The sequence below is a fragment of the Notamacropus eugenii genome, chromosome 1, assembly GCF_028372415.1.
Source record: "Notamacropus eugenii isolate mMacEug1 chromosome 1, mMacEug1.pri_v2, whole genome shotgun sequence".
Lineage (NCBI taxonomy): Eukaryota > Metazoa > Chordata > Mammalia > Diprotodontia > Macropodidae > Notamacropus > Notamacropus eugenii.
Window position 1 is genome coordinate 11,616,332 of NC_092872.1, and position 26,879 is coordinate 11,643,210.

General features: G+C 43.3%; 2 protein-coding genes and 1 long non-coding RNA gene across 8 annotated transcripts in view; 1 reads left to right on the forward strand and 2 right to left on the reverse strand.

Annotated features, from left to right (window-relative positions):
* CCDC12 (coiled-coil domain containing 12) overlaps positions 1-1,708 on the reverse strand; it is a 138,974-nt gene extending 137,266 nt beyond the window's left edge. For 2 of the 3 annotated variants that reach the window (XM_072653363.1, XM_072653341.1), the window contains exon 1: positions 1,453-1,628. In XM_072653363.1, the coding sequence (XP_072509464.1) occupies positions 1,453-1,548 (96 nt within the window). In that variant the 5' untranslated portion in view covers positions 1,549-1,628. Of the gene's footprint in view, positions 1-1,452 lie in introns of all 3 variants that reach the window. The other variant, XM_072653352.1, reaches the window with a different exon arrangement.
* Positions 1,709-16,663: 14,955 nt separating this feature from the next.
* On the reverse strand, positions 16,664-20,158 carry LOC140533613 (uncharacterized). Of its 3 annotated transcripts, none has more exons than XR_011977007.1 (3): positions 19,501-20,158; positions 18,787-18,919; positions 16,664-18,289 (listed from the first exon to the last, which is right to left on the reverse strand). It is a non-coding gene; the product is annotated as an uncharacterized lncRNA (long non-coding RNA). The 3 variants fall into 3 exon arrangements; XR_011977005.1 differs by having other exon boundaries at positions 16,664-16,774; positions 18,238-18,289; positions 18,787-20,158; XR_011977004.1 differs by having other exon boundaries at positions 18,787-20,158.
* Positions 20,119-26,879, forward strand: part of NBEAL2 (neurobeachin like 2) — a 154,009-nt gene continuing 147,248 nt past the window's right edge. The window contains exon 1 of one of the 2 annotated variants that reach the window (XM_072653420.1): positions 20,119-20,477. In XM_072653420.1, coding sequence (XP_072509521.1) covers positions 20,427-20,477 — 51 coding nt within the window. In that variant the 5' untranslated portion in view covers positions 20,119-20,426. The remainder of the gene's footprint in view (positions 20,478-26,879) is intronic. The other variant, XM_072653417.1, reaches the window with a different exon arrangement.

Sequence of the window (26,879 nt, forward strand, 5' to 3'; positions counted from 1 at the left end):
CCACCTTTGGAACAGAATGAGATATCTGTGGAGAGGGGTGAACAGAATGAGATATCTGTGGAGAGGGGTGAACAGAATGAGATATCTGTGGAGAGGGGTAAGATAGGACTATTGTGAACAGACACATCTGACAGAAGTGGAGTTAGCACATCATTCATATCTCACTTCATCTCAGTTCTCCCTCCTCATCTCTAACTTCTAAAAGAGACTCTCAGGAACAAAGTTTGCTAAGACTGCTCCATCCTTGTTGTTAAAAAAAAAAACAAAACACCACTTACAGTCTAATAGAAAGATGTGGCATACAAAATAATATCAAGAATGATCAAGAACATAATGGTAGGAAAAGACAAGCCTCCTAGGGCAGAGGGAACAGATTCCTCTGTTAACCTTTCCATGGTGTGTTACTTGCATATACAGATGTACATATGGTTTAGATCCATAGACTCATAAACCCTAAAGCAAGAAGGAGCAACTTTCTTCTTAAACTGTAGTTTAAGAGCTGAGGGGTCAGCAGTGGAAAAAGTTTAAGAAGCCCTCTAGTCCAACCCCCTCATTTCACAGATGAAGAAACTGATCCTCAAAGCAGGGAAGTAATTTGTCAGTTCAGTCATTTTCCAGTTTGGGGCAAAGCCACTGGAGAGATCTGCCATCTCCTTCTCCTGCAGTAACTTGTGTCAGAGTCGAAACTGGAACCAGGGTTTCCCGATTCCTGGTCTTTGTATCATATGGACAGATCCATGTACTTTGTATCATCATACGGACAGATCCATGTACTTTGTATCATCTTCTGGATAGACTGTAACCTCTTTCGGCACAGACTCAATCGTAGTAACTTTGTATATCCAACACCAAACGCCAAGTCGGACTTTGAGGAAAGACCCTTACTTTTCACTCCTTTCCCTCTGGGCTCGACTTTAGTTCAACTGTATCGGACAGACACGAACTATGGAGGCCAGAGGAGTAGGGATACCAAACCCTGTCTTCAGACTTCGCCTAACTTTCTCGGAGGATGGTCAGTGTTGTTCAGATTCCTGTCACTCTTTAAGGCTGACAAGGGCCCAGAGCAGAGAAAGACCCTCTCCCTTCCCCCACAGAGAGGAGAAACGACCCCCGGGAGGGGCTGAAAAGCAACTATCTCCTCTCGTTTCATCTCCCTCCCCATGCCTCAGTTTCCCCTTTGAGGATGGGAAGGGAAAAGAATCTCTTGGCTGCCACGCTCGCTCGCCCTTCGCCGGCTGCTCCCGACAGAGACAGAGGAGGGTCCTCAGACGCTCGGGCAAAGGGGACTTCGCGGGGAGACCCGGCGCGGCCCGAGATCCACGCGCATGCGCCTGTCAGAGTCCTGCAGGCCAGCTCTGGCCCCGCGCGAGCCCCGGGCCGTTACCACGCTCCTCTCCCCGAGGCAGCCTCAGCCAACCATCCCGCCTTTCTCCCTCCTCCTCCTCCTCTCACCTTCCGCCCAGTCTTTTCTCTAAGCGCCTTGAGCCGCTCTTTCCGCCGCAGCGCCTCCTCCTCCAGCCGTCCAACACCAGCTACCGGCGCAGCCATCTTGTTTCTCAATTAGCTTCCGGTCGGGTACGGCGCGCGACCCCGAAGATGACGGTCCAAGAGAGGAAGCGATGGGCTGAGAAGCGAGGGGGCAGGGCTCTTTGACCAATCGTGGCAGCGTAGAAGGCTGAGGGGGCGGGATCGGGTGACGACTAAAGGCAGCCCGGTGTAACATGGTCGCTTGAAGGCCCCATTAAGCCATCGCCTATCCCTAGAAGCGCGTTTCTGATCAGGTCTAATTAACAGAACTCAGAGCGCATCGATAGCGCCTTCTTTCTCTAGGTCCATAGGTAGAACAGAGCTCATCTACTGCAGTTTTTAAAAGGTGATTTGATTTATGCACGACTTTTAGAAACACTTTCATTTCATTTAGCGTAATTAACTCTTCAAATAATAGTAGCTTTCCTTTATAGGGCATTTTAAGCTTTGCAAAACAATTGACATACTTTTTATTTGATCCTGGCCACAGCCTCCCTGCAGTAAGATGAAATTATTTTTCCCCTGGTACATCTGAGGAAATTAAGGCTCACAGATATTAAAGATGACTCGAGCTGAGATGTTAACCCAGCGCTCTTTCCACTCTGCCACCATGCCTCTGAGACAAGTGGCATCAGACCGGTGGGAAGAGAAGCTAAAGCTAGCAAAGATTTCATCTGTAAAAAGGAAGGGCTGAACAGATTTTAGTCTATGAATACTGTTGTGTCTTAAGAAGTGAGGAAAGGGATAGTTTCAGAAAAATCTGGGAAGAGTTGTATAAACCAATTCAAAATAAACGGAACCAAGAGAACAATGCATATAATAAAAACATTTTAAAAGAAACAACTGAAAGACTTAAGACCTCTGATCAATGTAACTGTGATTCCAGACCGATGGTGCAGAATGAGTCAATATGCAAAATGAGCCATGGATTTTTGGACATGGCCAATGGGAGATTTTTTTTTTTTACTTTAATATGAATGTTTGTTATTAGGGCTTTATTTATATTTTTTCTCAGTCGGTGGTAAGATGGAAGGGAGAAAAATTAAGAATTGTTCATTGAAAAAAGTATCAGGATCCCCATGCCAAGATCATCACCCCCTTCTTTTTCTACCTCCTGTCTTTTTGCTATTAAGAAACCCCCTCTTTGCCAGGGCTAAGACCCAGCAAGTCAGCTGTGCCCTGAGCTTGGCATAACAGTCCTTTCACCTGCAGGAACCATGTTCCAATCAGGACGCCCTAGTATGTATCAGGCTTGTCTCATTGTTGCTGTTACCCCTCATTGTCCCAGTATGCACCCCAACAAACACAGGGGGGCCTGCTACCACAGGTTCTTAGATCTGCATTCATAGAAGGAAAGGCAACTTGTGAGAGGTTTAACTGTCACTTTAATCAAGCATTCCTTTAACCAAACACATCTATCATTCACCTAGTTCAGGGGAATCAGCACCCTGAACTTCAAAGAAAATACAGAGAAATCAAAGATCAACATACATCAGCATACATACACTTCCTCTGCCTGACCATAGTTACCAGAGAGGGAAGCAGTGACATCTAGGTTTTCAAAGGGGTGAAGTGGCACCACTCCTTAATGGCTTTCCAGAGTCCTCCTCTAGCCAAACACTTCTAGTCAGTGAGCACCAAAGTAAAATCTCACCCTCAGAGTCTTTATACCTTTTTTAGAGCCAGAGGGCATCCCACCCCTTAAGAACCAGTGCCTCATTAAGGAACGGCTTGGCCTTCTCACAAATTTTCCCTAATCAAACTCCCCTTAATGGGCATACCCATTAATGAGTGGGAAAGATCTTTAATCTTCCATACTTTCTTCCCTCCTTTCCTCTCTTCCCTCTTTAATTATTAATTAATTTAATTAATTAAATATATTAATTATTAATAATTAACAATACAAATACATGTACTGTTTCTAGTTAAAGAACCTCTTGTTTACTCCAGTAAAGACTCCTGATTGATAAAGGTAAGATTCAATCAGAGGTACTTGATTGGCTTGGCATCACACTGGGCTATCTACCACTCACTGCATAGCCATTCTGTGACTCTTTGATCATTTATTTTCAGGGTTTGATAAAAGTAATCAAAGGTTTAAATAAGAGGAAGTTTTGAAGTAGATAATCTCTGAAGTCTCTCCCAGTTCATTCTGGAAACAACTAAATTTAGTGGGAAAAGTATTGAGTTTAAAAACAGGACACATGAATTGGGATTCTCACTCTACTATTTGCTACCTGGATGACCTTAGACAAGTCAATTAACTTTTCTGAGCATCAGTTTCTTGATCTATGAACTGCAAAATTGTGGGATGTTGGACTGATGATCTCAAAGATCCAACTTAGACATTCAATGACTCTTCTTCAGCTTCTGGCCCTATGGCTATGCATAAAAGAGATACCTAAAAGATAGTTGTTAAATGCAATATGTGAGGACTGTCGGGCCTAGGGATATCCCTTACCCTTTGGGATTCTTTTCTAAGGGAGCTTCCACACAAGTAAGACTTTTACTGAGGAAGTCACAGTTTTTTGGTCTGTATAAGTTGCCTGGGAGTACTAAGTTTAATTGTGGACACCAAATTATAGGAAGGATATGGACAGATAGGTGGCAAGACAGATAGAGCATTGGACTTTGGAATCAAGAAGAGTCATCTTTATGAGTTCAAATCCACCTTCAGACACTTACTTGGCTTTGTGACCTTGTACACATCACTTAACCTTGTTTGGCTCAGTTTTCTCATTTGTAAAGTGAGCTGAAGAACAAAATAGCAATTTGCATTTCAGCATCTCTTGCCAAAAAAAAACCCCAAAAAACAAAATGGGAATACACAGAGTCAAACATGACTGAATAACAACAACTTGAATAAGGTGGAGAGCATCCAGAGGACTATGACCAAGACAGAGAGTCAGTCTGAATCAGAGAAAATTTAAAGGGGAACACAATAACTCTCTTCGAGTACTTGGAGGGCTTTCACATGAAAGGAAGGTTAGATTTGCTCTGCTTGACCCTACAGAGAAGAACTAGGAGCAGTGAGTGGGCTGTTTTAAGTACTGGGTTACTCCTCACTCAAGACTTCAAGTAAAGTGGAGATCAAGTCACCATTCATTTATTAGGCACTTACCATATACCAGACATTCTGCTAAGAACTGAGGATACAAAGAAAGGCAGAAAAAAAAACAGGCCCTGCCTTCAAAGAGCTCACACTCTAGAGAGAGAGACAGTATGCGAATGATTATATACAAACAAGATACATAAAGGGTAAATTGGAGGTAACCTCAGAGGAAAGAGGATAGCAGTATTGAGGTAAGTGAGAAAGGCAGAAGGTAGAAGCTAAGTTGGGGCAGCTAAGTGGAAATGTGGATGGAGTAGATAAGAGGGCCAAACCTAAAGTCAGGGATATTTATCTTACCAGATTCAAATCTGGCCTCAGATATCTACTAGCTGTGTGACCCTAGACAAGTCACTTAATGCTGTTTACCTCAGTTTCTTCATCTGTAAAATGATCTGGAGAAGGATATGGCACACCATTCCAGTATCTTTGCCAAGAAAACCCCAAATCGAATCAGGAAGAGTCAGACATGACTCAAAACAACTGAACAATAAGAAGGAGTTGTGCTGAGTCTTGAAGGAAGCCAGAGAATCCTAAAGTTGGAGAGCAGGAGGGAGAGTGTTCCTGTGATGGGGCACAGCCATGGAAAGGTATGGAGTTAAAGAGAGCATGCTCTGGTCAAGGAGTAGCAAGGAGGCCAGCATGGCTGGATAAGAGAGTTCAGAGAGTCTCAAGAGCAAAGTACAAACCATTCTTTGGATGTATTGTAGAGAAGATTATTTTTCAGTCTCTGGTCTAGACTAGATCTAGAAATGGAAGAGACCTTTGTGGTTGTCCTTGTGTTTGTTCTTCGTTCGAAGAAGACCATGACGTCAGAGAAATGACGACGTGACTTGCGCTTGACCTTGTTTTGAGTGTGAGAGGGCTGTGCAGGTCACCAGCCTCACTTTCTCATCCTGAGCCATCAGAAGGACCTTAGCAGTGATCAAATACACATCTCTCTTTTTTTTTTCCACATTAGGAAAGAGAAGAAGAAAAACAAGAAACACCCAAGGTCTCACAGGCAGTAACTAACCAAGCTGGGACTCAGAAACGCCCTAGGGGCTCTGACTTGAAATCTAACACTCTTTTCACTCTACTATGTATCCTAAGAATTCATGAGGCTGGCTTTTGAGGCTTCTTTCAACTCATATTCTTTTAAGAATAGGGGATAATTGTATAAATTACAAAATAATTTATTCATTTTGAGGTCCCTTTACTAAAAGTTCCTTAGCAGTTTTCCTACACATTTTGAACTTTCCCAGTGCATGTAAGCATTGTTTTAGAGTGTTAATATCTGGACTGAATGGATAGAGGGGTGAAAACCCTCACCTCTGAAGCTCTAAAGATGAGAGACCCTGCCTACATGTCCTGGGCGACCTTTCTTCATTCACTAGTACGTTAACGTTACTATTACTACTACTACCACCACCACTACTATCACCACTGCTACTACTGCTACTAATAACAATAACTGGATTTCGAGCTTTAATATTTCCAAAGGATATTCTATATATTATGTCATTGAGTCTTTACAACAAGCCTCTGAGGTAGATGCTACGTTTGCCACTGAAAACGCAATCCCAACCACCACTTTGGGATGCAGCTATCCTAAGTAGAAGAAAGGTTTGCATTAGGTATGGTCTGCTGCAATCCTTTTTGCTGCTTTCAAGTTGAGTTATTAGTTTTCTTTGAAGCAGAGCTGCTCGTGGTAGCCTAACTCTACTAAAAAAAAGTTCACGGATTGTTTTTCTTTCTCCTAACTTCTATGAAAGGTTTCTACTTCTCCCTCCTCCCCCTCCCCCCATGCCTATTCATAGATAACAGTGCTTCTGCTGAGGTCCTTCTTGGGATGTTTATTGGCATCCAAGCAGACTGTTCATCCCGACACCTTCCAACGTCACTAACTATATATCATTTTTAGTTTATTTATAAGAACTGACTCATCATAAGACAATAGGTGACTCCTAGTAACCCAGTAGCTAAAACAACCCCCCCACTGCTCCTAGTTCTTCTCTGTAGGGTCAAGCAGAGCAAATCTAACCTGATTCCTAGACAAGAGGTGTTGACAACTAAAACCACTGAGGTTTTTGAATATGTGCCAAGGTCAAGTTTTTCTCAGTCAATCAATAAACATTTATTAGGGGCCTACTATGTTCCAATCACTGTGTTGGTGATACAAAAAGTGGCAAAAGACAGTCCCTGATCAAATGCAGGCAACAACAATTGATCAAAAAACATTCATTAAGCACCTATTATGTGCCAGGAACTGTACTGGGTTCTGGGGATACAAAAAAGAGGGAAAAGACAGTTCCTACCCTCAAGAAGTTTATAATCTGAGGGGGGAGATGACATAAGTACATATGAAGCAGTGTACTGGATAACTAGGAAATAATTAACAGACAGAAGGTACTGGAATGAAGAGGGGTTAGAGAAGGCTTCTTGGTGAAGATAGGATTTTAGTTGAGACTTAAAGGAAATGAGAGAAGGCAGTTGGTAGAGATGAGAAAGTAGAACATTCCAGGTATGATGGTTCAGCCAGAGAAATTGCCAGGAGCAGAGAAATAGAGTGTCTCATTCTTAGAAGAGCAAGGATGCCATTGTCACTGGATTTAAGAGTAGATAACAGGAGCAAGGTTAAGAGAGGGCTAGATTATGAAGGACTTTAAAATCTAAATAGAGGATTTTGTATCCTGGAGGTGATAAGGAGCCACTGGATTTTATTGAATATTGAAGGGATAAGAGGGGCGGAGAAGAAGGGTTGTCATGGACCGAATGGAGGATGAGTTGGGGTGGGGAAAGACTTGAGGCTGGCAGATCCATTAACAGGCTATTGTAAAAATGAAGGCATGGGTGATAAGGAGCTGTAGCAGAGTGGTAGCAGTCTCAGAAGAAAGAAGGGGGCATATTCAAGAGATATTGCAAAGGTGAAATTAACAGACCTTGACAACATATTGGATTTTGGGGGTGAGGGATAGGAGTTAAGGATACACCTGAGTTATGAATCCAAGGGATGGGGAGCATGGTGTTGCCCTCTACAGCAATAGGGAAGGGGGGAGAGCAGCAGAGTGGGGAGATTCAGAGAAGGTTTAGAGGGAAAGATAATGAGTGCAGAAAAGACTATCAATGAGCTAGGCTCATTTGCTCTAACCATTTAACAATTCTACACATTCAAGAAGACCTTAAGAGGGTGGAGGATTTTAGGACTAACATCAGAAGACGAGCTTTTTAACTATATAAGCAAGAATAATCTGTTATTGACTCACCACTCCTGAAGACACACTCTGACCAACCCTTACAAAGACACCGGTACTTGTACTGGCATCAAGAAGGCTGATAGAAGATTAGGAGAGACAAGCCTGGAGAAGCATGGCCTTCATTGAAAATACAGAAGAGGGACTTGGCATCTTTCATACTCCCTACAGTCACTGTTTACCTGAGATCTGGCCAAATGTAATTCATCCTCTATAATAATGCATTTCAATAAATCTTACTTGAACATATGTGAGTTATACATTGAATTTTGCTTTCATCTTTTGGTGGCAGGAGTAATGTTTACTACATTACCATGATTATTCATTTAGAAAGCAGATGCTGCTAAATGTTGGGGAATGAGTGAGAGCTTGATCACTTCTCCAACCCTGGAAATAGTCCAGTGAATCTAGAACACTGTGAAAGATCCCTCAGAAATGAGAAAGGCAGTGACAAATAAGGAGATTTCAGAGAAACATGGGAGGACTTGGATAAGGTAATGCAGAACACAGCCATCAACAGAAAGTCTTTAACCTGGAGGGGATGAAGTAGATGATGGAAACAGAGAAAAGTGGTACAGACTACAGACCAACAAATATGCAGAAGACATACAAATTCAGGTACCGTTGTGCCTAGAGAAAGAATAACCTGTCCCCAGCAAGTCCTGCTTTTCTCAAATGTGGCAATTAGGGGTGAAGGTGAGCCCCAGATAGAAAATGATATGTGTTGTCAGTCACAATCATAAATTAAGTGACTTTGCTTAACAGTTTTTGTGGAAATGTACTTTGTGGATGGTTTGTTTGGAAGTGTATTGTGCCATGTTAAAACAAAATGTATACAAAGAAGCTTTTAAAAGAAATTAAGAAAAAGTGTCTCTGAGCTAAGACAAGTAACTGGATACTTATGACCGAATTTCAAAGAAATCCTACTTATATACAGTTTCCATCCATTGACTGCTGTCCCCTCTAAATTCCTATAACATTTATGGCTGTGAATTAGTTATTCAGCCACCCCCCCCCCCATCATTTAGTGTTGCAAATTTTTTAGTTTTATCTCCCTCTTTACAACGAATACAATACCAGTGATGTTATATGGCTGAAAAATTATATAACACAATCTCAGAAGAATAAAGATTATTCATCCGAAGAATTCAGAAAACAACAGAAAGACACATGGTTGGTGTAAGCAAGCTAGAGTCTTACATCTCTAATTTTTTCCCTCTGAAAATCCTGCCACTACCTATTAACAGGATTCTACTTAGCCAGTCTCTTATCTACCCTGAGAATGAGGGAACAGCAGGCCAGAGACAAAGTGCCAGTAATCAGGTAGCCATTTAATTAATTAGTTTTATTATGAGGAGCATATTTGCAAATCTGGAATTCTCCTGATCAGAATTTCACCTTGGTAAAGTGAAGAAAGATTATATAGCTAAATCACAAGTGGGAAGGGAAGGGAGAAGGCAAATTATAAACAATGTTTCCAGGGTCTGAGTGGTTTCCCATAACAAACTCACAAATGGAAGACAATACAACAATTCTGGAGTCCTATGGGAGCAATACTGATCGAGTACTTGGGGATTGTTAGTTTATGGGTCACAGAACCAGAGTTCTGTGACAGGAACAGGCTCTACAGTCTTTGATTCGCTTCACTTCATGTACAGAAGGATGCCAATGATTGTGAGCATTGTCAAAGATTTGATTTATGATTTCAAGCTGCCTTGTAAATGTGACTCACAAGAGAGGCAATTCTGAAAAATCTAATCTATCAGTTTATTCATCACACATATCATATCAATTATTATAAAAATCATCATAATTCCCTTCCCACACCTTAAACACAACAAACTTCAAACTGAAATTGTCTTCCCCCCTAAACCTTCTCCTCCTTCCAAATTCCCTTTTTGTGTTCATAATACCAGCATCTTCCCATTTACCTAAGTTCAAAATTATGAAGTCATCTGTCACCTCAATTGTACCCTCACAGCTCTTAAATCTATACCTTTCTCTCCACTCACGTAGCTACTATCCTCGTTCTGGCTTCTTAATCACCTCTCACCCAATTTTATTATTATTTATTAAAAAGTTGATTTCTCTGCTTCTCTTCTGTCCCTTCTCCAAGCTATCTTCCACACAGATATCAAAAATAATCTTCCTAACCATATCATTGTCCTGCTCAAAAAATTTTTGGTGGCTTCCTATTATCTTTACTATAAAAGACATTTAAGGTCATCCATGATCTGGCTGCTCCATCCTATCTTTCCAGCTTTATTTCGTATTACCCACTTTTACATACTCTCTGAGGTAGCCAAACTGGACTACTAGCCATTCCCCAAATATAATATACTGTCTCTTGTCTCTATATAGTCCTTTTGCCTATTCATCATCATTTCTGCCTTTCATAATCTCTCTTCAGGGCTCAATGTAGGCATTACTTCCTCTATGAACCTTTCTCTAATTTCTCCCATATTTCCCTTCTTAAATTTTTCTAGAGAATTTTGCTTTCTATAGCCTACTTTGTGTACACATACATACATATGTGCGTGTATATATACATATATATGTAAGTGTGTGTATTTATACATACACTTATCTGTGTATCTATAACATCTTCCTGGTAGAATAAATGTGCCTTAAATGATAAATGTTGGAGATGTGGGAAAATTAGAACACTGATGCATTGTTGGTGGAGTTATGAACTAATCTAACCATTCTGGAGAGCAATTTGGAACTATGCTCAAAGGGTTACAAAATTGTGCATACCCTTTGATCCAGCAATACCACTACTAGATCTGTATCCCAAAGAGATTATAAAAAAGGGAAAAGGACTACATGTACAAAAATATTTATAGCAACTCTTTTTGTGGTGGCAAAGAATTGGAAATTGAGGGGATGCCCATCAGTGAGGAGATGGCTGAACAAGTTGTGGTATAATGAATGTAATACAATACTATTGTTCTATAAGAAATAATGAGCAGGCAGATTTCAGAAGAACTCAGATTCACATGAATTGATGCTGAGTGAAATAAGCAGAACCAGAAAAACATTGTACACAAAAATAGCAACATTGTGGGGCAATCAATTTTGATAGATTTAGCTCTTCTCAACAATGCAGTGATCGAAGACAATTCCAAGACTGATGATGGAAAATACTATCCACATCCAGCAAAAGAACTATGGATGCAGATTGAAGCATACTAGTTTCTCTTTTAATTTTTTTTCTTTCTTGTGGTTTTTCCCTTTTGTTTTGATTCGTCTTTCTTACGTGAAAATGTGTTTAATGTGATTGTACATGCATAGCCCATATCAGATTTTGTGCCATCTTGGGGAGGAGGATGGGGAAGGAGAGGGGAAAATTTAGAACTCAAAATCTTATAAAAGTAAATGTTGAAAACTAAAAATAAATATTTTTTTAAAAGGCTATTTCTTGATGTCAGGGCTCATCTTTTTTCTTGATATGCCTAATACCTTAAAGAGTTGCCTAGGTCAAACAAAACAAAACTGAAGACAGCTAGGTGGCACAGTGGATGGAGCACTGACCTTGGACTCAAGGGGATCTAAGTTCAAATCTAGCCTCAAACATTTACCAGCTGTGTGACCCTGGGCAAGTCACTTAACCCCAATTGCCTCCCAGAAATGAAAAAAAGATAGTTCCCTAGGGTCACATAGCCATTATGTGTCCGAGACAGGACTTGAACCCATGTCTTGACTTACAGGTCCCCAAAGTGAGTGATACTGCCCCGTGGAGGGCACTGGACCGATCAGGGATGGTGGGAAGTGGTAGGAGCCTTGTGTGCAATTGGGGGGCATCGAATGAAAATAAGGAAAGAAGAGAAGATGAGAAAATTTTGAAAAGCCATTTGTACATTTCATTTGTTGTGTAACAGAGTTAAAGTCGTGCGATCACATTGTTTTCCAAATAAACACACAAAATGCAAGTTATAATCCATCAGCGGTCAAGTCAGCCAACAGGTCTTAATGAGCTAATGGTGGCAGGTGAGCTCATTGCACACTGTCAGGAAGTCCAGCATGCATCAGCAGGAATATGTTCGTGTAATGACTTATTTACAATACAACACTATATGGTTACATAATGCAATGTTGGGTCATCAAAATTTCAATGCAGGAAAAAACCCATAAATTTACAACAAATTATCAAATTTAAGATTTTATTTAAAAATCTATTTATTTTGTATTTTAAATGATGCAAATTAAAAAAAAAACATTAAAGGATTAAAGGAAGTAGATTCTAAGGGGGCACTGAGTATTTTTAAAGGGGGCAGTAAGCTGTCTTGACTTCTAGGTCATCTCTCTACCTCTTCCTTTATGCTTCTAAAACAACTTTCTAAGACCATAAGCTACGGCGTAGTTGCTTATTTGGAGGGGGCGAGGGACAGGCAAGATTTTTCACAGGGAATTCCTTGTGCCAATGAAATCATAAGTCCAGATTTTAAAAAAAATCCCTAGTAGCATATTACTAGCAAGGACTTACTATAGTGGGGTAACTGGTGGGTAGAGAGGATAGAGTAGGGCCCAGAGAGAGGAAGACAAGTTCAAATCCAGCATCAGATACTTACTAGTTATTTGACCCTGGGCAAGTCATTTAATCCCTCTCTGCCTCAGTTTCCTCAACTGTAAAATGAGAAGAGTAATAACATCTACCTTACAGTGCTGTTGTGAGGATCAAATGAGGTGACATTTGTAAAAAGTGCTTAGCATAGTGCCTGACACAGAGTAGGTGCTTAATAAATACTTAACCCCCTTCCCATCCTCCTTGTATACAGAGACTTGGAATGAAATACATAGTTAAAGACACGTATAACCAGAAAATGAGCTTAGCATAATGCCTGGCACATAGTAACTACTTAATGAATGCTTATCCCTTTCTCTAGGTAACTGACGTAGAAAGAATTCTATCAGTTGTGAACTGGTCAAACCATTCCAAAGATAATTTGGAACTAAGCTAAGAAAATGACAAAATATGTTCATACTCTTACACCCAGTGATTCCACTTTAAGACATCTACATAAAGGAAATCAGAAATAGAAATAAAGCTACCATATTAAAAAATATTTAGAGTCACACTTTTTTTTGCAGAAGCAAAGAACTAGAAATAAAACAGCTGTCCATCAACTGAATTACTTAAATAAATGGTTGAGCATGAATATAACGGAATAGTAATGTACCAGATGAACAGATAACCATGAGGAATACTGAGAAGCATAAAATTTGCATGTACTGATGCAAAGTGGAAAAAGCAGAACCAGGAAACTCATTGATGTACAACAATATAAACAGAAAAAACAAAAGCAAAGCAAAATTGAATTTGGTCTGATTATAATGACTTGGCTTAGCCCTGAGCAAGATGGTAAGGGAAGAGGACACATGATTCCACCAATCCTGTCTCAGCTGATGTAGACACAAAATGTAGACCTACATGTTGAGATTTTAATGTGTTAACAGGAGCCTGTGATCCCTTTATGAGGCTGATTACTTCTCTGTGTCAAAAAAGGAACTGAGTTTGGCTGAGCAAACAAATTAATGATGCCTTTGGGAAATTGAAATAACTAATTTCCACATAGTGTTTCAGAGGGGTTCCCTGCATGGATTGATCAGCTGGGTTCCCATGGTCTCTCCACAGTTCTGTTCTCTTCTCTGCTCCTAGTCTTAGCTGCTTCCTCCCTCAAGTGACTGGCTCTTTGTATATGTATCTGTCAGGAGCGTGTGTCTCTGTTGCCAGATGGATACAGCATTTCCTACAGGTTGAGTAGTCCTGCTCCAAAGCAATGAAGGTGGATCGTGGTGAGAAACACTATCCCTTGCCCCAAGTCGATTTTTTCTCAAGTGCTTCATTCTCCAAATATTTTTGGTTCCCAGATTTGAACTGTTCCTACTCTGAACTGCTGAAATTTGCCCAGAATATAACTATATGAGGTCTCTCCTCACCCTTCATGTCCACACAGGCAGCTCCTTTCTTGACGAAATCAGAGGCTTAGAAGGAAAATATTTTACAAACTCTCCTCTCTTTAATTTTCATAGCACTTTTTTTAATTCTCCCTTGGTCCCCTCTTATTCTTCCTTGTATAATACTCATTTGTGTATTGCATTTTAAGTTTCTAGTTGGCAAGGACTGTGTCATTTTCATTTTCATTTCCTCAACACTGAGCACACAGTCTTTCATTTAGGGGGCACTTAATAAATGTTTGTTATATTAAACTGAAACTGTAAATTGTTATATAAAGGTGTGCTATTATCATTAAAATTTTTCTATTACCTCAAACCTAAAATTGTTCAACCTGAAACTCAGATTACCAAGAAGATGATCCTTTTCATTACAGCTTCAGGCCAAGGTAAAGTAATATAGAAAAGGAATAAAGAAGCTTTGATTAAGTCAGTTTTTTGTTGTGGTCATTTTTCAGTTGTGTCTGACTGACTCAATTCAGGGTTTTCTTGGCAAAGATACTGAAGTAGTTTGCCATTTCCTTCCAGATTATAACTTCACAAAGCCTCTGACCTGAAGGGGCTAGAGTTTTAGCAGGTCCTACTCTTTTTTTTTAAATTAAATTATTTTATTTGTTTTCAGTGTTCTACAATCACTTCCATATATCTTAAATTATTTTTCCCCTTCTCGCCATTCCGTCCCTGAGAAGGCATACAATTTTATTTAGGTTCTATATGTACATTCCTATTAAATACATTTTTACCTTAGTCATGTTGCATAGAAGAATTAAAATGAATGGGAGAAATCATAAAACAAAACAAAGCATAATACAAAAGAAAATGGTCTGCTTCAATCTGCGATCAAATTCCATAGTTCTTTCTTTGGATGTGAAAGGCATTTTGCCTCAAGAGTCCACTGGGAATTTTCTGAGTCCTTGCATTGCAATGAAGGACTAAGTCTACCAGAAAAATTCCTCGCACACTGTGGTTGTTGCTGTGTACAAAGTTCTCCTGGTTCTGCTCCTTTCGCTCAGCATCAGTGCATATGTCTTTCCATGTCTCTCTGAAGTCTTCTTGTTCATTATTTAGGCCCTACTCTTCTAACAGTCATGAAGCCTCTGGACATGAATTTGGTGAGACAGTGTTGTGTAGGAATTGAGATAAGTTTTGAGCCTATTAATGCTACCATCACCACTCATCCCAAACAGGTGGTATAGGAGAGAAAGAGAACTGAGGCATTGGGAAAAAATGTTTGTATGTTTGTTCATGTTGTTTTCAAAGTAAATATCCCTTTGTAACTAATGTTAAGTGATTAAATTGAACTGGGGTGCTTGTCACTGGCATCTAACGATGGGCCAATGTAATGGAGAAGAGAGACACCCCAATCTGTCATTAACCCCTAGATCCCCAAGGGGAAAATAGCAGCCTCCTGGGAAATAGTAAGACCAGAGTATACTCCCTACATTGGGATGAAACAATTGTACATCAGATCTCTATGTAAAACAACTTATTAAATTTCATGTTAAAATGCTATTCCACATATAATATTTTGTTACTGAAGATAAAAGCTCTTTAAGAAAGATATCACGTAAGATAATTTTGATATCATACTGACCTGAGTTGTCAGAGTCATATTGTGGTTGTTCATCTTTTGTTTTCGAAGAGGACCAATGACACCAAGAGGGCGACATCTTGACTTGTTCATGAGTTGGATTTAAGTGAGGCAGAGCTGCACAAAGTCACCAGCCTCACTCTCTCCTCCAGAGTCATTGGAGTCTAGCGGCTAGACAAAAGTCAAGAGGACTAACAATGGCCCCGAAAGCCATATACCAGTCTAGAGAAGAATCTCAATCTAATTTAAGCATTCAGGCTGTCTTAGAAAGATATCCTCACCAGGTACAGCAACCATTTTTCTTGTACATGTGATGTAAAAACATACAGTTTTAGTACTTAACAATATTCCTTTTTCTCTTTAAGAAAGGATATTTATTTGAATTACCTGGGGGAAAAAAGATATTCTTATAATTAAATCTCAGGATAAGACCAAGGTTAAATTAAGCACTGATTGATAGTACTTAAGGATTATTGAACAAGAATTTTATGACAATAAGATATAGTGTAGATAAATCTGCCCAGGTTCTGCCTTAAAGTGGGGGGGTTGAGTGAGGCTAGAAAAAAGTACCTATCTAGGGAAACACAGAGACCCTTTGGCCAGGTAAAACAATGGGCTGAGATTCAATGAAACACAGCAGAGAGCCAGTGTGGAAAGTCCTCGATCTTGTTCTCACAGGAGACAGAATCTAGGATGACCTTTGAACAAGGAGTTTGGAAGGGAAATACTTGTGAAAAAGAGAGAACACTTTTTTCATTGGCTAACAGTTGTTCCCCTACCCTCAGTCCCTCTGGTGGGGTGAGGGGGAAGTAGCTCTGGGCCCAGATTGAACCTTAGGCTGAAGTTTTAAAGCCACAGGCGGATCTAGCTAGAAAAGCCGATAAAGGAAGAACCCCTCCCCACCCCATTCCTTCCTAGCTCTCAGGCCAGTTCTGTCTTTTTAAATTCATGTCCTTATCAATTCTCCAAATACCAACCATTCCAGCTTCCTGGGAATATCCTTGGCCTCTTTGCCAGCTGTCCAGTCATCTACTGTCCCCAATGCTGAGAAAGCAATGAGGGAAGGGTAATTCAGTCTCCCTCTAGAAACACAGGTATTAACTAGCAGAGCCCTGATTCAATTCCATCTTCTGATGCCCAAATCTATTGAGGTTTTATTTTCCCATCACTAAATTTCTCCCAGTATTTACCATTTCTCTTCTTTCCTCCCAGAAAGCCATCCCATATCACAAATAATATTTTTCCAACATATTTTATTTTGTTAAATATTTCCCAATTACATGTAAGATTTTTTTAACCTCCATTTTAAAAAATTTCAAAGTCCAAATTTTCTTCTTCCTTTCTACATGTCCCCCATCCCTTGAGGAGGCAAACAAAATAATATTGGTTATACATGTGAAGTCATGCAAAACATATTTCCATATTAACTCTCTTGCAAAAGAAAACACAAAACAGACACAGGCACAAGAAAAATCATTTAAAAAGTGCTTCAATTTGCACTCAGAGTTCATCAGTTCTCTCTCTGGATGTGGATAGCATTTTCATCACTAGTCCTTTGGAATTGTCTTGGATCATTGTCTCCATCAGAACAGTTGTCTTTTACAGCTGATCGTCATTACAATACTGTTGTTATTGCAATGAACTCTGGGCCCTACTAACTTCATTCTGTATCAGTTCATATAAGTATTCCTAGGTTTTTCTGAAACCATCTGTCTCAACATTTCTTCTAGCACAATAGTATTCCATTGTATTCATATACCACAACTTGTCCAGCCATTCACCAGTTGATGGACATTCTCTCAATTTTCAATTCTTTGTCACCACAAAAAGAGTTACTATAAATATTTTTGTACAACTAGGTCCTTTTCTATTTTCTTTTATCTTTTTGGGATACAGACCTATTAGTGGTATTACTGGGTCAAAGGGTATGCACAGTTTAGTTTGATAGCCCTGTGGGCATGGTTCTAAATTGTCCTCCAGGATGATTGGACTAATTCACAGCTCCACCAATAGTACATGTGTCTCCAGTTTTCCACATTTCCTCCAGCATTAGTAGTTTTCCTTTTCGGTTATGTTAGCTACTCTGACAGCATGAAGTGGTATTTCAGAGTTGTTTCGATTTGTATTTCTCTCGTCAGTAGTGATTTAGATTTAGAGAATTTTTTCATTGACAGATTTCTTTTTCTAAAGACTGCCTGTTCATATCCTTTGACCACTTATCAACTGGGGAATGGCTCTTAGTTTTATAAAATTCACTCAGAACAAATGAAAGACAAGAAAAAGAGGAAGAAGAGAAAAACATCAGCAAAATTGATCAATATATCCAAAAGGCATTAAAATATACACAGTGTTCTATACTCAAGCACCTCCCAGTTCTGTGAAGGAAAGGAATAAGGGATGTCTTCTCATATTTCTTGTTTGGCGCCATGACTGATGGTTCTTTGAAATTTTGAAAAACCCACTTTTGATCATTTTCCTTGTTATAGTCAATGCATATATTGTTTTCCTAGATCCACTTACTTCCCTCTGCATCAATTTTAAGTCTTCCCATGCTTCTCTGTTTTCATCATATTCATTGTTTCTCACAATATGCCCAGTTACATTAATGTATCATCATTTGTCTAGCCATTTTTCAATCGATGGGCATCTAGGTTGTTCCCAGTTCTTTGCTACTACAAAAATGTTGGTGCATAAGGATGTTTTATTATTCATGGCTTCCTTAGGGTATACAGTTAGTAGTGGCAGTAAGATGGTGAAGTGGATAGATCTTTGGACTTTACGTCTAAAAGACCTGAATTCAAATCTGACCCTCAGATACTTACTTAGATGTGTGATCCTGGGCAGGTCAGCTAGCCTCTGCGTCAGTTTCTTCATCTGTAAAATGGAGATAACAATGGGACCAACTCTTAGGGTTGTAAGGAGAAAATTTGTACTTTCTTTAAATACTAGCTATCATTGTTACTATGTGGAACTACATTGTCCTTCTTAATGGTCCCATGAGTTTTGGGCTAGAACTAATTCAAGCTGGTTAATTTGGCAGTTTATGTTCAGTATTGAAATGCAATGGATTGTTCAACTGGAACTTACTTAGGTATAATAGCAGAGTAAGGCTATTCAATAAGGTTATATACAGTAAGGACACCCCAATCTGATTTAGCTGACCAAAGCTCTCCTGCCTCCGAATTGTCCATACTGGTCTAACAGCCAGTCACCAGAGAGGGTTTGGAGATTCTTTTGGCATTTTACTTTTATACTCTGTGGTTTCAAATTAAAGAACTACTCCAGCTCACATGTCAAGGGACTTTTTTAGACATTCCTTCTAATACCACATGATGCACAACATTTTACCACACATACTTGAAATGCTCTACCTTCAGTAATTCCGTGTTGCTTGTCAGTCCTGTTGACTCTTCATGACCTTAGGGGTTGTTGTTGTTGTTTTTTTGCAAAGATGTTGGAGTGGTTTGCCATTTCCTTCTTCAGCTCATTTTACAGATGAGGAAACTGAGGCAAACAGGGTTAAACATAGCTAGTAAGTGTCTGAGGTCAAATTTGAACTCACAAAAATGAGTCTTCCTGATTTCTAATTCCAGCGCTTTATCCACTGTGCCCCCTAACTGCCCCAACACTTCTTAGCTTTCCTCAAAGCTCAGTTCAAGTTTTATCTCTTCTAGAAAACCTATCCTGCTTCCCTAGTAGCTAGCTGTCTCTTTCTCTCTGGAAATTACTTTGTTTTTTCCTTCTACCCTTAAACTCCTTGAGATCAGGGACTATTTGACTTTTTTGGTTTACTAGTGATGCTTCCATAAAGGCTTCTGGAATGAATTGAACTTCACCTCCTCCTAGATGTGGCTCACCCAGAAAGGATAACTCCATACCTCGTTCTTCTTGGAGGCCTCCTGCATGCCTAGCCCTGGGCTAGCCCTCGGGAGGAGGCATGCAGAGCAGACAAGGGAGTAAGGGGTGCAAAGAAAGCGTTTGAAAGAGGGGAGGGACGAGTGGAAAGGGTCCCACCCCAAGAGCCCAGAGAATGCCAGCATCTCAGAGCTGGAAGTGATTTCAGAGATGATTCAGCCCGACTCCACCTGAGCAGGAGCTCCTCTGTCTACAAGGACCCTGATAAAGGGTTAGTCCCCTTCTCGCAGACCTTCAGGGAAGGGAAAACCAGCTCAGCTCTTTGGACCTGTCGGGTCTCGCTGTTCAGACGCGGCTCGGTTCTGCTCTCGGGGTCACACAGAACAAAGCCAACTCCCAGTGCCCTTCCTCAGGACAACCTTAAAGGACTTGGGAAAAAAGCCGATCACGTGCCCCCGACTTGCTCTTGCCCAGGCTGGGACGGGTACCCCTTCCGATGCCCTTCCTAAAATGGGACCCTGGCACCAGGCTCAGTCCTGGACACGGTCAGGGTGCCCCCCGGGGCACTTAGCACAACCCCTGGCACGTAGCGGGAAACTGAGCCCAGACCGGGTACCTAGGATCTTCACCTGACGGCTCGGGGCCCCACCCCGGGGCCCTTCACCTAGGGCCCTGGGGACACTCAGGGGGCGGGCCTCGGGGTGAGAGGGGAGGCCGGGACTGGGCTGGGCCCGCCTCCGGGGCCGCCTCTGACCTCAGGCTCCTCCTTTCGTCCTCTCCGCCCCTAGCACCTTCGGAGCCGAGGGAGTTGGCGGGGCCAGGGGGGTAGGGAGGCGGCCGCGAGGTGCAGGAAGCCTCCGGCGGGCTACGGAGCCGGGCGGCGGCGGCGGTGGCGGCGGTGGCAGCGGCGGCCGGTGCCCAGCGGGCACGGGGAGCCCCGAGCCCAGGCGCTCCGAGCCCGGGCGCTCCGCGGACTGCAGCGGCGCCCGGCCGGCCCCGCGGGGACGCGCTCCCGTCCCCTCCCGGCCCCGGGAGGCATGGGCCGGCCCCGGGACACCTGGCGTCCGGCCCCGCGGGCCCCCTAGGAGGGCGGGAGGCGGCGGCGGCAGGTGGAGCGGCGGAGAAGGCGGAGCCGAGCGGAGCCGGAGGGCCGGGCATGGCCACCACCGAGAGGCTCTACGAGCTCTGGATGCTTTACTATGCCAAGGTGAGCCAGCCCCGCTCCGGGCGGCAGGCCGGCCTGGGCCGCCGCCGGCTGGCTGGGTGTCCGCTTACGGGAGCCCTCCCCCGCAGGGTGCCCGCACTTCCCTGGCCCCGCGCCTCCTCCCTGCCCTCCCCGGTGCCCCTCACTGCTTCCCGGTGCCCCCTCACTGCTCCCCGGTGCCCCTCACTGCTTCCCGGTGCCCCCTCCCTGCTCCCCGGTGTCCCTCACTGCTTCCCGGTGCCCCCTCACTGCTCCCCGGTGCCCCCTCACTGCTCCCCTGTGTCCCCTCACTTCCCTTCTCCCTCTGGGTCCCCTCACTTCTCTCTCTGTGTCCCCCACCCCATTTTCCCGTGTCCCCTCACTTCCCTTCTCCCTCTGGGTCCCCTCACTTCTCCCTGGGTCCCCTCATTTCTCCCCTGTGTCCCTCACTTCCCTTCTCCCTCGTTTTCCCCTCACTGCTTCCCGGTGCCCCCTCCCTGCTCCCCGGTGTCCCTCACTGCTCCCCGGTGCCCCCTCCCTGCTCCCCGGTGCCCCTCACTGCTTCCCGGTGCCCCCTCACTGCTCCCCGGTGCCCCCTCCCTGCTCCCCGGTGCCCCTCACTGCTCCCCGGTGTCCCTCACTGCTCCCCGGTGCCCCTCACTGCTTCCCGGTGCCCCCTCCCTGCTCCCCGGTGTCCCTCACTGCTTCCCGGTGCCCCCTCACTGCTCCCCGGTGCCCCCTCACTGCTCCCCTGTGTCCCCTCACTTCCCTTCTCCCTCTGGGTCCCCTCACTTCTCTCTCTGTGTCCCCCACCCCATTTTCCCGTGTCCCCTCACTTCCCTTCTCCCTCTGGGTCCCCTCACTTCTCCCTGGGTCCCCTCATTTCTCCCCTGTGTCCCTCACTTCCCTTCTCCCTCGTTTTCCCCTCCCTGCTCCCCGGTGTCCCTCACTGCTCCCCGGTGCCCCCTCCCTGCTCCCCGGTGTCCCTCACTGCTCCCCGATGCCCCCTCACTGCTCCCCGGTGCCCCCTCACTGCTTCCCTGTGTCCCTTCACTTCCCTTCTCCCTCTGGGTCCCCTCACTTCTCCCTGGGTCCCCTCATTTCTCCCCTGTGTCCCTCACTTCCCTTCTCCCTCGTTTTCCCCTCACTGTTCCTCGGTGTCCCCTCACTGCTCCCCTGTGTCCCCTCACTTCCCTTCTCCCTCTGGGTCCCCTCACTTCTCCTCCATGTCCCTCACTTCCCTTCTCCCTCTGGGTCCCCTCACTTCCCTTCTCCCCCATGTTCCCTCCTTTCTATGTGATCCTTTACCTTCCTTTTCTCCCATGTCCCCTCCCTTCCCCCTCTGTCCCCCTGCACTTCCCATTTTCTGTGTCCCCTCACACCTCCCTCTGTGTCCCCTCAGCATCTCCTTCTGTGTCCTCTCACCTCCCTTCTCCCGTGTTTCCCCTCACTTTCTCCCCCAACCTTTCTCCTCCCTCCCTCTTTGCCTTATTCTAACTGTGTGTGGTCCTCTCCCCAACTTACATCCCCTGTTGTATCATCCCATGTGCCCCCTCTTTGTATCTCTCCCTTTCATCCTTCAATTAGCTTTCCCCACAGACCAAAGAAATATAGTTCCCTATGTCTTCCATAGAGCTGAGGAGACCCTCTCTGTGTTACCTTTTACCCTTTATCTACCTGTGAGGTGGGGTGGGAAGGAGAGTTGGGGTGGCAGCTGCTTTTTGAAGCTAGCAGAGTGTATGTGGGGAGGGGGGCCTAAGACCAGGGAAAAGACATATGTACCTGGATATGGCTACAGGCATGTGTGTGTGTGTGTGCATGTGCCCACGTGTGAGCATGTATTACCACCTGTAGGGACATAGTGCACATCTTCCTTACCCTCACAGCGGTCAGTACTGCTGAGTTCATAATACTTCCTCAAGCCACAAGACAAGGTTTCCATTTTCACCCCATACTCTTAATAGCCCACAAGGATCCAGTCAACCCTTCTGTGGAGATGAGGGAGAATCGGTGTTATTTGAGAACTGTCTCTATCTCCAAACTCCCCAACTTTAGCCCCTGAACTAACCATTGGTCTCCATGTATCTCCATGTTCCCTGTAGGATTCTTGATTGATGGGGAGGAAGGAGAATAAGAGACTTTGCAGGGGGACAATAGAGGGGGGACCATGGAGAGGGAATACCGCACAGCTAGAACTTTAAGTTAAGGTTTAAGTGTAGTCTGGTTCCAGAGACAGAGAGACTATGGGCTCAGGAGAGGTTGCTATGTCTTTTCTTTTCGGTAGAGGTTCATCCTTGTGACTGCGTGCAGGTCTGTTTCCCCCTCTGAGCCTCAATTTCCTCATCTGAAAAATGGGTACAATAATATTTATACAAATAGATCAGCAGGGGAGATAGACTTCCTTAGTATGTGTATAAATGGGACTTGTGGGGTCCAGGCTGAGAATATTGGGAAGTCATGGGTGGCAGAGGGGTACGATTGGTAGGGATCTGTGTCTGAGGATGGTCGTTTGTCAATTCAATTCACCTCAATTTTGCTAACATTTACTGAGTGCATTTACTTGTGCTTCACACCTGGTACAACAAAAATGAGAACGTAGACCCTTGCCCTTGAATTGAAGGGACCTGAATGGACCAGTTCACAAGTGACATTTGTGTGGTTTATCCTGATGCTGGGCATGATTAGACGTTTTGCCCAGGTCCTTGAGGCCAGATTTTGGGGAGCAGGTCACTGTTGGTGTGGTGGGATGGGGGATGCCTCCGTGGAACTGGCGCTCCAGAGCGGAAGAAGAAACACAAAGAAGAGGTAGATGTGCACTGACTTCTTCTGGGAGTACTTTTTATTTGTTTATCTCTCTTTTCTCTGATGATTAATCAATACTCAGGAAACATTTATCAAGTTCCTGCTACGTACCAGGCACTGTACTAAGGGCTGGGGACACAAAAGAAGGCCAAAGACCGTCCTATCTTCAAAGAGGATAATCTTAACAAGAGAGACAACAAACAGCTATGCCAAAACAAGCTGTATATGTGGGATAAATAAAAATTAAAAAGATGAAAAGCACGAAAATTCTTGTAGAAGATGGGATTTGAGTTGGAGTTCTCCACTTTTTTTAGCTAGAGAAATTCAGGCCAAATATGGTTAAGAGCCTTGAACTCTGATTTCTCGTCACCTAGCCCAGTCTTTACCTCAGATTTGAAAGGTCATAGGATTATAGAGTTTTAGATTTGGAGAGGACCTTAAAGTTTGGCTATAGCCCCACGTGCTCATTTTATAGGTGCAGAACAGAGACTCACAGAGATGACTTGACTTGTCCAAGATTCCACAAGGGGTAAAACTGAGATTCAAGTCCAGGGCTTCTGAAGGATTTTTTCAATTATTCCCTTTGCTTGGGAGTGGGGGTGGGGTGGAGCAGTGCAGGGAGAGTGATGGAGAGGAAGGCTTCCACACAGTGCGTGTGACGGCTAGGTGGTGCAGTGGATAGAGCACCAGTGTGGGAGTTAGGAGGACCTGAGTTCAAATCTCACCTCAGACATTTGACACTCACTAGCTGTGTGACCTTGGGCAAATCACTTAACCCCAACTGCCTCATCCTGGGGTCATCTCTAGTCACCCTGATGAATATCTGGTCACTGGTTTCAGATGGCTCTGGAGGAGAAGTGAGGCTGGTGACCTGCACAGCCCTCCCTCCCTCACTCTGTGAGTGAATGATAAGCAGGAGGGACAGAGGTGAGAGGAAAATCTGATCATGGGTCTCACTTCTTGGTCCTGACTCTCTTTGCCTCATTAGAGGTTTTCAAGCATTGGAAAGATGACCACTTAGTGGGGGTGTTGTAGTGAGAATTCTTTATGGAGAGGTATGTTTTGGCCTAGATAGCTGCTGAGTGTCCTTTCAACTAGGAGATTCCATGATAACTCTAAACCCCTGTATCATTCCCTGCTCATTTCATCTCAGTTCTATTTTACTTCCTCTTTAGATATGGAAACTAGCCAGTTACTACCTGACTGAGGAAATCATTGAACATTTCCTCAGCTTTAGATTTGGAGTTTACTAACCAGCTCTATCTATGATCTGGGGCGGGTACTTCAGAGAGCCTTAATATCATGGAACTTCAGAATGAGAAGGGACCTCAGAAATCATCTACTATAACCCAGACCTGAGGAATAACTTCCCTTGACAAAGTGTCATCCAGCTTTCAACTGAATAACTCCAGTGCTGGGAAATTTGCTGCCTTAGTTTCATCAACCACAAAATAAGTGGGTTAGATAGATGATCCCCAAGGCCCTTTCTAGCTTTAGATCCTATGTTCCTTTTCTTCAGCCTAAAGAATCTGATTTTTTTTCCTTCTTGTCCCCTTAAATGGGAAGGGAGTATAGGAAACTATTTCCTGATGGTGCTGGGGACCAACACGCATTGTCAGGCTAGTGGGGGAGTATAATGTAGGGAAAAGAATATTGGACTATAAGTCAGGGAACTTGAGTTCAAGTCCCAACTACCATAAACTTACTCTGATTTTGGGCTAGTTACTTTCTCTGGGTCTAAGTTTCCTCATTTGTAAAATGGGAATGCTTCTGTTCTCCTTATCCCACAAGATTATTTTGAGGACCAGAGAGATAATGTACTTAGAAAGTAAAAAGTGCTGTATAGATATCAGGTAACAATTTTAGGGAAAGATGAGGGAAGAATGTTGGAGAGGGAAAGGCCCTTCCTTAGAATTCATCTAGTCCAGGGGGTGGGGAACCTGTGGCCTTGAGGCCACACCCACAGGTTCCCCACCCCTGGCCTAGTCCAAGGGTTCTTAACTTTTTGTGTATCATGGATCCCCTTGGCAGTCTGGTGAAACCTTTGGACTTCTCAGAATAATGTTTGTTGTCTATATTCGTCCAAAGGGGGCTTAGCTCTTTGGAGGTATGTGGACTCAAGATTAAGAATGCTTACTCTAACCCAATCCTCACATTTTACCAGAAAGGAAACTGAGCCTCAGAGAAGTTCAGATTGTCCAAGGTCATGAAAAGATTGTGTTGTAAAGAGAAATGAACGTGGTTTCTGGAAAGACAGAGCAAAAGCATGTTAGAAGAATGTTGCTTGAATGATGCCATGTTGCAGTAGAAAGGATAGAGAATTTGGAATCACAGAGATTTGAAAACACAGAGATCTAGAGTTGAGTAGTGATACTGAATATGTGTCTGACCTTGGGCAGACATGACTTTATTTCCCTGAGAGTCTGTTTCTTCATTTTTAAAAAGGGGGGTAATAAACCTTATATTCCTGTATCCATCAAGGTTTGTTGAAAGGAAAGTGTTTTGTAAATATTAAATGGCTAAAGAAATGGGAACTCAGCTGAAGATCCATGGGCATGAGAGAAATAAGGCCTTGCCATTCTTGTCTCATAACATCTCAATATTCAGGCAAGTCCAGCTCTGCCTCACCACCCCCACGAGTGACTCCATTTCCCTCCTGGACTTATTCTGCCTTTAGACATTAACTTAATTGGGAAGAACACAGTAGAAATAGGTCCAGACTTAAAATGAGAAGACCTGGGCTCAAGTCCAGGCTCTGCCTCTAGTTTTCTAATATATAACATGTTTTCCAATAAGTAAAATGCTTCTAGTTCTCAGTCCAAAATTCTATGAAAAGTACAAGGTCAACCCATATGGTTAAGATCAAATGTGATAACCTAAGGAATGTGCTTTGTAAACTTTAACAAGACGCCACGAACATGTCAGGAGGAAGACAGAGCTCTTTGCTAGGAGTTGGGGTATCTGAGTGGGAGTTCTGTCTGAATCTGCTGTCATCTTGGGGAGGGACTCTTACATTGCCCTCATTTTCCTATCTGTTTTACCCCCTCCTACTTGACATCATTGGGGAAGGAGTAGGGGAAAGAAGGGTCAGTGAGGGTGGATCACTGTGTTTAACTTCCCCTTAGCCCCCCTGATCAGGGTTACCTGAGAATGAAAACTCTTATTTTTTCTTTTAGCATTTTACCATTTTAAAAAAGCAAACATCTTCATATTTGTAGATGATCAAATTGAGTCTCATAGAGGTTGGAGTGATTAGGCCCATGGTCACACAGTGAACAAGTATTGGAGCTCAAACACAAATTCTCTGACACCAAGTCCAAGCCCTTTCCCTGAAGCTCTGGCTCTCAGAACACGAGGTTCAGCAGTCTTCCTAGGGTTACTCCCTCTAAGGGTCAGTAATGTGCTCCTTGTCACAGGAGAGAAGGAATTCTCCTAAACAATTTCTCCCTAAAGCCTCCCTGCTATGACTGACAGAAGAGTGGATTTTTTTTTAAAATCTGTTTCCTTCGGAGGAAGAGCACTTACACTCTAGCAGTGGCTTCTTGTGTTCCTGACTAGATTAGTAGCTCCCTGAGGGCCAGAGAAATATCTCCTTTTTCCATTCCTTCCCAGTGGGGCCCATCA